The sequence below is a fragment of the Gymnodraco acuticeps genome, unplaced genomic scaffold (assembly GCF_902827175.1).
Source record: "Gymnodraco acuticeps unplaced genomic scaffold, fGymAcu1.1, whole genome shotgun sequence".
Lineage (NCBI taxonomy): Eukaryota > Metazoa > Chordata > Actinopteri > Perciformes > Bathydraconidae > Gymnodraco > Gymnodraco acuticeps.
Window position 1 is genome coordinate 3,331,650 of NW_022989890.1, and position 11,297 is coordinate 3,342,946.

General features: G+C 40.4%; 1 protein-coding gene across 1 annotated transcript; it reads left to right on the forward strand.

Annotated features, from left to right (window-relative positions):
* Positions 1 to 1,250: 1,250 nt before the first annotated feature.
* chordc1b (cysteine and histidine-rich domain (CHORD) containing 1b) lies at positions 1,251 to 10,035 on the forward strand. Its single transcript, XM_034199440.1, has 11 exons — positions 1,251 to 1,488; positions 4,032 to 4,081; positions 4,159 to 4,215; positions 4,364 to 4,518; positions 4,710 to 4,810; positions 5,116 to 5,174; positions 6,758 to 6,828; positions 7,885 to 7,990; positions 8,157 to 8,276; positions 8,384 to 8,446; positions 8,754 to 10,035. The coding sequence occupies exons 1-11, from the start codon at positions 1,425 to 1,427 to the stop codon at positions 8,925 to 8,927; spliced, it is 1,020 nt and encodes a 339-aa protein (XP_034055331.1). The 5' UTR covers positions 1,251 to 1,424; the 3' UTR covers positions 8,928 to 10,035.
* Positions 10,036 to 11,297: the final 1,262 nt, after the last annotated feature.

An 11,297-nucleotide genomic window follows, 5' to 3' on the forward strand; every position in this document is an offset into this window, starting at 1 on the left:
CACCATGGCCTGACAAATATCATCTTGCACAATTAAAAAAAACTACACTTTTTTAAAAGGAAATGATGATGTATTTGTATTACCTACATATCTGGATTAACCAGCAGCAACATGTGTGATGCTTACACATTAATGCACTCATGTTGATCCAATATTATGAAATATATTATTCTGAATTGGACCATTTTGCATTGTCCATTGTACTTTTGATAAGTAACACTTCTAATGCTACTGACTTAACTAAGATATCCAATAGAGGCCTTCTATTTTAAACAGAGCGTTGATACGTTTACCTAAATAACAAGTGATTCATCCACCAAAGGTTATCATCAGGTTAACTGTAAAGCAGAGCCAACTTTAATTACAAGTTTAACTCATGGGTGACTGACTGCCAGAAAAGGACAGAAAATGACATTTATGGTGGACTTTTCAACGTTTTGTAATATATTTTTACTTTAGATTCCGCTTCTAGATAGGCCCTTAATGCTAAATGCATTCCCTCATCGCATGTTCTTGATAATTGTACAACTTCAACAGAAACTAAATAAAAAAGAAAGAAAGCCTGGTGATATGACATATGCCCATTTACAGATTCAAGGACATACATTTAAATCAGCAACAAAAGGGCTAGGCTGTCAATCCAACGACTCAAATTAAAATTCCCGAGGCAGACTGTCCCGGGAGATATTGGGGTGCATTTATCGGCTCCCATGTTGATGCAGATGCGATGGAGCTTGCCTCCGTGACCAATCCACGACTTTACTAAGCTACAGGCTGAAGCCACAATCTACATCTTTAATAACTACACATACTTCACTCACACAACGCAGCGTGTCCTACCTTTACACGAAACAGCGGTAATCAGTGAAAGTAAATAATTTCCCATCCTCTCTCCGACAGTCCTTCACAAAAAACAAAGGCAAAACGCACGAAACAGTCGCGCTGAAGTCAGAATACTCGAAACGGAACATTCATGAGCACATCCAGACAGGCAGTTGTCTACTAGGCTGCAGCCATCCTCGTAAAACTAAATAGGCTATTGCCCCAATTTCATGCACCTGACTAATGTAACCCTGGGTGCAGGGGGCTACTCCGGCTTTATCTGCAATAGTTAACACAAAACACACGCTAAAACAGCCCGGTGTCATTTGCTGGTTGATGTTAAGTTCCGAGAATAAAGTAGTATAAAGAACATGTCGCTTTACGCAAGTTGTGAAGCAGTCAGCATCAGTTGTCGCTTCAGTGGGACTACAGAGCGCTCACTGGATAGAGGTGGCGGGTTGGGCAAGCTCCGATCTTTACCGAGAACTTCCGGAAGTGGAATGCAGTCCACAAACGGCTAGGGCACTGTTTCCCACACTCACGAGCCGTATAGTGGTTAGTTAAACATCTGGGCACCGGTAAAACTTCTTCCACCCGGCACCATGTCCGTTTTGTGTTATAATAAGGGATGTGGACAGCAGTTTGATCCAGAAAATAACCCAGAAGGTGAGTAGTATCTTAGTTAACGTACACTGCCCCGTGCCAGTGTGTTAGCAAGCTAACCTCTGATCATTCTGGAAATTTCTACAGCGAGAACGCCTGCTGGGCCCATGTAGCTAACCTGAGGTGACTGAAACAGACTGGACCCAACACAGTTACTACTTCATTCATTTGTATTGCTGTAACCGATATCTCAGGAAGCTAGTAGCATGTGGTCCTGCATAGATGCGGTGGCTAATCACGATGTTGTTAGCATGTTAAGCTCATGTGATTAGCAGGTTAAGTTAGAAATGAACGTTAGACTTCCAGAAAGCATTGTCCCAGACAGGATATACAGTACATCGGTGTTTGAACAACAAGCTGTCTATACATAGCATATTTCCATCGCTATTCCACAAAACACGTGTTATTGCCAAGACAGCGAGATGTTTTTTTCTAAAACTGTATAGACCGTGGGGAGGGAAACTGAGAGAGCCATCAACAGTGAGGCTTTTAAAGGAAGCTAACTTCACATCTGTGTTTTTAGAAACATTTACTAAATTACTTGTTTTAAGAGCTGTCTATCACCTTCATAATTAGTCTCTTAATGCTAACACAACACTGCAACATATTAGGGAACTAAAGACAACAGTAGCACCAGAGAAATAGTTTTCCTCTGAACTCGACCTGCCTCCCATACACTATGATGTACCTAAAAACAATACATTTGAAATCTTATGTAGGTTTTCTTCTAGGTGTGTGTAACTGCAAACCTCATATGTTTGCCATCTCTGACCATCAGCATGCAACGATGCAACTAGGAGCATATAATATGTAAAAATCCTATAAGAGATATAAAGTTGTAAGAGCATCCCTCAAGATAATGAATGTCATTTGTGAAGCCAACTCATTCTTGGGGAATAAGCTTTTAAGTCAAAGTATATTTTGAACCCACACTGTCTGGGGGCCTCATTTAGAAATCAGGACATTTGACAAATGCTGTCAGGATGCGTTTACAGTGAGTATTCTTCATTGAAACAGAGGCCAAAGCCTTGAGTTAATGTAACAAATTAAGCTTCCTCAGGACAAAAATAAATGTTAAACACCGCTCATCATCATGAGCAAAACTAATTATTTCGATCTCATTGCATTTTGTCATGGTTGAGTTGGTGTTTACAGGTTTGGCACATAGTTAATGGCTAAAATGGTCTGTTTTAATGTGAGAAAAAGCATATTTGTGGTACTTAATTATTCACACTTGCAGCAATGTATCAGCATAAATGATTCCATTGCTGTTCTCTTAAAGGTCCCATGTAATGCTTTTATTACCCGTATTACCCGTGTGTTATGTAGCTTTTTCTGCATGTAAACGGTCTGCAAAGTCACAAACCCTCATGCCCCGGCCACACGAGGACGAAAACTGTCGTTTGCGTTACTGTTTAGTGTCATATAGACCGTTCGGCCACACGAGGACGACAGAATACGGCACTAAACGACTGCGGAAACGATAACGGGTCCCAAGGTGGATAGAACGGCATATGCAACGCTCTGGGGGGGTCCAACGGCTCCGTGTGTACGCCATATACGATCATTTTCTGATAATGATGAGGCAATAGGCCCGCCTCTCCCCACCCCCGCGTCAAAGTAAACTGCACACTGAATTCAGATTATTTATCTTTCTCTCGATATGGACATAAACGCGAGTGAAGTCTAATCTGACAGGACGGAGACACCTCTCAAACTACCTAAACTAGTTATAAATATGTTTATTTTTACTGTCGGCCGGGTCACTCATTACTGGATCAGCTGCTGCATGAGACAGACACTGACGCTGTCCGAAGAGAGGGAGGAAAACGAGAGGCTCCGTGTATTTTATTATTATATTATATAGATTCGTTATTCATTTGTTTTAAAGCTAAATAAATAACAAAGAAGACCTTTGACCGGCACTTTTATAATTTTGTCGGAAGATTTAAACTTTAATACACGTTGACTGGCGAAAAACTCTGCCCGGTTCCCTCGGCCCCCACCGCGGAGAATAAACAGAAGGGCAACCATGACAACCATGCTTCTTCGCTGCTTTTGTGGAGGATGTTACAGCGCCACGTACAGGCTCGGCATATGTACTGCAGCTTCTCCAGCGGTTGGAGCTAAACGGAGCGGTCTCGTGTGGACAGACACTATCCGGATGACTATTGCGTGTGGACGGAAGCTTGTTTGCGATTGCGTTTGCGTTAATCATATGCGTTTAGCCATGTGATGCCCCGGCCACACGAGGACGAAAACGGTACAACGGTATAGATATTTACGTATCATAAATATAGGTTGAAGTTCAGTCCAAAACTCTTTATAAAATTCTGCCGTGAAGCCATCTGGTCCTGGGCTTTTATTTATAGGCATAGATTTAATTGCAGCCAAAACTTCTACTTCTGTAATTTATGAGTTTAGATACTGTCTTGATATAAATCAGATAATGTAGGTAAATTAATGTTATGGAGATAATTGTCCAGTTCATCTTGTGAGTAATCACTTTGAGATTCATTTAATCAAAGCTGTGTTTCTTCTCACAGATGGCTGCACCCATCATCCAGGAATCCCTGTATTCCATGATGCATTGAAGGTAAAACCGTTAAAAATGCATAGATTCCTTGTGTTTTGGTGTATGGTCCAATCTAATGTCTGTCTGACTTCCTCCAGGGATGGTCCTGCTGCAAGAAAAGAACCACTGACTTCTCAGACTTTCTCAACATTGTTGTAAGTTTAAAAGTCTCCGATTGAATCCATACTTTAAATCCTCCATGGACATGTTTCCATTGCCTCCGTTTTCACAAGCGTTGACTTCCACCTTTGCTGTGGCCACATTGTCCTGAGCACTCATTGTTTGTGACTGTCTCCTCTACAGGGCTGTACAAACAGTCCCCACAACAAGGAGAAGCCCCCTGAGCCGGAGAAACCAGATGTGACATCGTCAGGAGAAAAGAAAGATATAGACGACCCAAAGTTCAATGAGTTCATCATTTCCGCACCAAAGCCTCATGAGTCGATACGCAGACCAAGGTATCACAGTTTGCTTCATACATAGCTTTTTCTATTGTAATCAATATCATGGGAAAGCTCTTATTATCTGTGCAAGAAACTCTTATAAGACAGGAACATGACAAGAAGGCCCTCTCAGCCCTGGTCTGGCGGAAACACTGCCCCAGTTTGTTGTTAATGTGTCCTACCTAATAAATGTGTTACTGTTACAGTGCTGATGAGCCGATGGGGAGGATGCCGCACAAAGTCTCTTCATCTCTGAAGCAGGCTTTGGAGAAACTGAAGCTTACTGAAAATGCAGAAGAGAAGGAGGGTAAGAACTGAACTTCACCTTAACCTCTGTCTCTTGTTATCTCATCAGTGATTCTGTTTGGCCCGGTTACTGCAGACTACCTCCATTACCATAGGCTTCTTGTTACAGTAGACAGGAAGGTCATGTTGACAGGGGAAGTTAATGGATGTCCTGTGGGAATTTGCCCAAACCTATGTCTTTCACATTGTGGCGTTCGAGTTAAAGCTGGCAGGGACAACACATCACAACCGTGGATGCACTTTTTGAAACCTCTTCAAAGCATCTAAGTCAATTCGTTGTCTCTCTTTCTGTCTCTGTCTTTCTAGAGGAAGATAATGACGAGGTCAAGATTGGAACATCCTGTAAGAATGCAGGATGTACTAAAGTAAGACAATGTTTTGATGTACACGGGAGGAAAATGGTATAAATGATCGTGGTGTTAAACATTGTACAACCCAACATGAGTGATTTGAAACTTTTGAATGCTACCAAGACAAAGCTAATGATGTTCTCGAAAGCAAAACCCAAGGTCTTGAACCTTCCTCCTATCACCACCTTGCATGGGTCGGAGGCTGAATCTGTGTTGCAGTATTTTGGAATTATAATTGACAATTTGCTTTCTTTTAAACCACACATTGTGGAACTCTTGAAATAATTAAGAATCAAATTAGGTTTTTTCTTTAGAAACAAGTCCTGTTTTTCCTATGAGGCCAAAAAGAGACTAGTGTCTGCAACCTTTCTGTCTGTGCTGGATTATGGAGATGTGGTTTATATGAATACATCTTCAAGTTCTCAGTGCCTTCACTCGCTGGATACCGTCTACCACGGAGCACTGAGATTCATCACAAACCTCAAAACCTTGACGCACCACTGCAATCTATACACTCGTGTTGGATGGTCTTCCCTGACCACGCGTAGACTGAAACATTGGCACATCCTTATATATAAGGCTATTCTTGGTGCTCTTCCCCCTTATCTAAGGATGTACATAAACAGAAAATGCACAGAATCTTATCGGCTTCGCTCCGAGAACTTTTTCCTTTTAACTGCACCAAAGGTCCGTACTGAACTGGGGAAAAGGGCGGTCAGTTACGCTGCCCCTCAAGCTTGGAACCTGCTTCAAACTGAGCTGAAACTCAGAGAGCTGGTCTCATTAAACACACTCAAAGCAACTTTAACTGACCTTGAAGCAGGCCGCTGTGTCTGTAAATGCTTTGGCTAAACTTGGTGTATGACTGTAAAATTGGCTGTAACTGTGCTGTTACCATTCTTGGGCCAGGACTCTCTTGAAAAATAGATTTGTAATCTCAATGAGACCTATCCTGGTTAAATAAAGGTAAAATTGAAATAATGTGTAAATAAAAAACTATTTTGTATACATACCTCTGTAGAGATTTGGCAACAGCAGCTCAAATGTTTAAAGTTATTTGGCTTCATGCTAAAACTGTGGATTCTGTTAAATAAAGTTTCCGCATTTCTTGATTTGAAAACTAATTGTAATTTGCATCATGAAAACATAAACAAATCATGATGAATTATGTCATGTCAAATGAGCTAAGGCAAAATTGATGTAAAAAAAAAAGTGTCTTCCATGTTTGCTCAAGCTAATCTGTTCTGTCAAAGCAGAAACCACACATTTAGAACATGCATTTTAAGTAAAGTTGCATTAACATATTTTACAAAAGCTTGGAGCATGACTTTAATGATTTACATAAATTGTGCTTCAACTGATGTGATTGAAAGCCATGAGATGTTCTCCCAAGGGGCGCCTGCCTTAAGTCAATAAGGGTCTTTGTAGAGGTAAAATCAGGACATTGAAACTTTTCCAAAGTCTTCATTGGAAAACAAAACACTGTACAACTCCATCCCATAACTATATTTGCTATACAATCAAGCCCTATTTTTATTTGTGTCAACAATAGCAATCTGCTTAATTCTTTTGATCCTCACTTTTGTTGTCGTCTTTAGAGTTTTGATGGACCTGCAAGCGATTCGGAAGAGTGCTCATACCACTCGGGATTTCCTATCTTCCACGAAGGGTTAGTATCACTGAAAAACATTTCCATCACAGCATTTCACTGTATTGACATGGAATAGTACATATGTGACCCGCTCTATCGAAATCAGTCGGAAGTCGAAACGGCTCATTTCAAAATAAACGTGGATTTGCGCTAAAAAAATTATTTTCGGGGTTCGGGTGTTTTGTTTGATTGTAAATAAACAAAGTCTTGGCTTTCAGAATATGAAACTTTTATTTCCAAAATCACACGATAAATACATTTTTGAAGCTTGTAAAGGGAAGAAGACGGCTCTCACTCGCAATCTGCTCTTCCACAGCGCCGCCCCCCTCCCTCCGGCTGACATTATGAATGTACGCGTATAGTAATCATAGATAACACGGCAGGATCCGTTACAGTTTGTTTTCATCTGATTTAAATTAAACAAAGTCTTGGCTTTCAGAATATTAAACTTGTTTCGGCAAATTCAGATGATAAATACAACTTTGAAGCTTTTAACGGCATCATTACAAGCGGAGAACGGAGTAACTTAACGTCACAGCAGGCGTAACAACAGCCGGTGTTTCTCGTGAGTGTTTTCCCCGGGAAACAAACACAATACACACAAACGCAAAATTACACAAACACGTATACACACACTCGCGAGCTTCTCCCAGACCAGTAATCCAAACGAAAATATCTTCCCTCCGTAGTATTTTGATCATTTGCTCCGCTAATAATCAATCAGATCGATGGATTCCAGAGAAGAGGAAACTTTGAAGGCCTTTTTCTCAAAATGATGACTCGGTGACAGTCATTATGTAATGTGACATATTTGGAGTACAACAACAAACCTGATATCATTAGAAAGCTAGGAATCTCCTCTTTCCAGCTCATACAACTCAAAATGTGTCTTCGGGTCAATGCGACTGATTTCGATGGAGCAGGTCACATATTCTCTCTAAACTGTAAAAGAAGCATGAGGATTAACACTAGTATTTTCCTGTTGTCTTCTTGTTAGTCTTTTTCACTTTTTCTCTTGAGCGACAAGTAATTGACAGCTAAAACCCCAACGGGTGTCTATTCCTGCATCTTCAGGATGAAATACTGGAGCTGCTGTAAGAGGAAAACCTCTGACTTTAACACCTTCCTCTCTCAAGAGGGCTGTACCACGGGAGAACATCTATGGAGGAAAAAAGATGAGGTAGGTGCCGGTTTGACAGCAAGTGATCATTCATGTATGTATGTCCTTATGAGAGAGCCTCAGCTGTGACTCCATCTAGTGGTGTGTGGTAAACACTTGCATGGTGGAGACACTGCTTTGTGGTTCAGCTTGACTTTGTTTAAAATGTTGTGAAATCTCCACGCAGGGTAACAAAGTGGTTCCATGTCGGTTTGACTGGCACCAGACGGGGATGCAGGTCATCGTCTCCATCTACGCCAAGAATGGCATCCCAGAGCTGAGCTACGTGGAGGCTAACAGCACCACGGTGAGGGATTATTAAATTGTAGAGACTACAATATGATTTCTGTCCATAGCTTGTTTCTGTGTTTGTGGTCTTCTCAACCTAATGTTTATTTATGTTTTCTCCTTCAGATCGACATCCATGTTATATTTGAGGGAGAGAAGGAATTTTTGCAGAAAATCAGCTTGTGGGGAGTAAGTACAGCATTACTTACAAACTGATATAAAGTCCTATGACCTTTGATATATGCAGGTTTGAATACATACACTTTTGTGCAGCATTGCACATACAGCAATACATCATAGTTTCATGCATGAATATATGTCATATTCATATATATACCACTGATTACCAATAGTACTTTAAAAATACAATCCCACCTGTGTGTATTCCACCGGTTTAACATGACTTGAAACTCCTCAGAGCTCCGTTCAGTGTATCTGTGATCACCCTATATCAAAGCAGAAAGCATATCTGTTACATTTCCTTGTTTTCTTTTAGGTTATAGACGTGAGTAAAAGCGTAGTGAACATGATGGCCTCCAAAATCGAGATAGCCATGAAGAAATCTGAGCCCTTGACATGGGCACGCCTTGACCTTCCTCCACCGGCCCCACCCAAAGAGGAAATAAAGGAAAAAGAGGAGACTGATAGCGAGGAGGAAGATGATGAATGATGAGGTATTACATTACAAACATGGTGCGTACCTTTAGCTGAATCCAAGGCATTCCTTACCTCTCTAAAGAGTCGCCTCTTTTGCTGTCATGGACTATTGGCCTCTGCTTTTCAACAGCGTTCCCCTTTCATTTTTATTTGTCAACAAACTTGATTTTGCCAGTTCTTCTTGAGTTGTTGTCCTTTGTATTGCTCAATATAAATGTTGGAATGCTTAGGAATCTACAACATTTGTTTACAAAATGTTTCCACTAAAGGGTTACACTTGGTAATTGCACTGAAATCCCCTGGGGATTACTACCACACAATAAGATAAGAGTCGGGTGTGACTATGCTTAAGTCATCCTAAAGGACCACAGTTCTCTATTCCCACAATGTATGTTAAAAGATTCATTCCATCCTATCATTTCATATATTTAATGATTGCATTGTTTGTCCACCAGAATCACTTCTGACTGAATGCAGTGCTCATAGATATGTTCCCATAACAATGAAGCGGCTCCATGTAGTCTAGGCAGGAAATGTTGATCTCCAAGACACTTGTATAATATAGTTTAATATGAATAAATTGTGTTCAAAAGAAATACAACAGCTAATTGGGACCCTTAAACTTACAAATGAAGATGTGCTCCTACTACCCCCTTTCATTCACATCACAAATTGTATTTTTTACCATGATTATACCTAATGTATATTTGTACAAGTTTTGCTTCGAAATGATCAATGCTGTATTCAGTACTGTATAATGTACTGTAATATCAGAGAATGCTAATTGAATACAAAGTATTTTTCAGCAAAGTACTGTATTGTTCAAAATGCTATGCTAGAGAGCACATCTCAGATTTGGTTGGATGAAAACATGACGTATGGGTAAAAATGATTAGAGAACCAATTTACCAAAAATAAACATTTGTGTTGAACTTTTGAAATTGGGTTGATGTGTGTGATAGATTATATCCCAATGTAAATATTTCTTAGAAACGGTATAAGCAGATCAAGTTTTGCGGAGGGGCATTAATGCCACGTTTTTCCATCAGTTGTGACCTCTGATTTTTTTTAACTATTATATGCTTTGGGGTTGGAATATTAAACCATGTCCCAGATGTAAAGATGTCTGTCCTCTTTTCAAAAGCACGTCTCGCAACACAAACAAAAATCAATTTAATCAATCAATCAATGTTTATTTATATAGCCCAATATCACAAATGTTACATTTGTCTCAGTGGACTTCACAGTTTGTACAGAATATCAGTATGACAATACGACACCCTCTGCCCTAGACCCTCACATCGTACAAGGAAAAACTTCCAGAGAAAACCCACAGTTTAAAGGGGAACATGGGAGAAACCTCAGGGAGAGCAACAGAGGAGGGATCCCTCTCCCAGGACGGACAGACGTGCAATAGATGCTGTGTGTAAATTTAATTGTCAATTAAAATGTGATTTGTCATCTCCCAATGATAATGAAAGAAAGTCCCCCGAGGCTTTTGTAAATGCTTCTAAGGAGTCTGGGATTCTAACTCTGAATGGAAGTGGGATACATGTTGGATTTATTTACTCCGTAATAAATGCCCACTTGGGTACCACTTTACAATAAGACTACCCTTAGAAAGGGTTTACGAATAGTTTGTAATTCATTTATTAATTGGGTTGTGAACTCTTTATAAATCATAATAAGCTTTTATAAGACATGAGATAAACAGGGCAACTGTGACCGGTTGCTTGCTAAATAGTGAGCCCACATCTATCTGTACTGCTAAGCCTTATATTAGCTACTTAGCTTACTTCGTCTTATTCATCAGCCAGCATCCTTGGTATCTGTTTTTCACTGAGTTGATTCTCGCTAAGTAACCAATATAAGGCTTAGTCATCTTGCCAAATAGTGAGCCTGTGTTGATCTATGAAAACGATGTTACAACTGGTTTATAAATGGTTCTTAAAGGTCCTATGTCATGGCCATTTCTACTGATCATAATTCCATTGTTGAGGTATACTAAAATACATTTGTATTGTGCAATTTTCCAAACTCACATTGGTTTCTCATACCGCAACTCTATAGTATGTGTATTCACTCTCTGTCCTAAACAGCTTGTTGGAGCTCCTGCCCCCCCCCCCAGTGTCTGTCGGCGAGACACAGCGCGAAACACACACACACCCCCAGCCTGGCTGGGAGTTTCTGGGCGGATTGTTCCAAAGGTAACGTCACTATACCCGAAATACGTCACTATACCCAAGAAGTAAACAATGGAAAAAGAGAAATCCCCAACGAGGCGTTCTGGGGCAGCAGACAAGTATTTTCTGTGTTAGAGTTTTACTCACTACAGGGTGTACTTTGATGGTTTGTGACTCTGCAGACCGTTTACATGCAGACA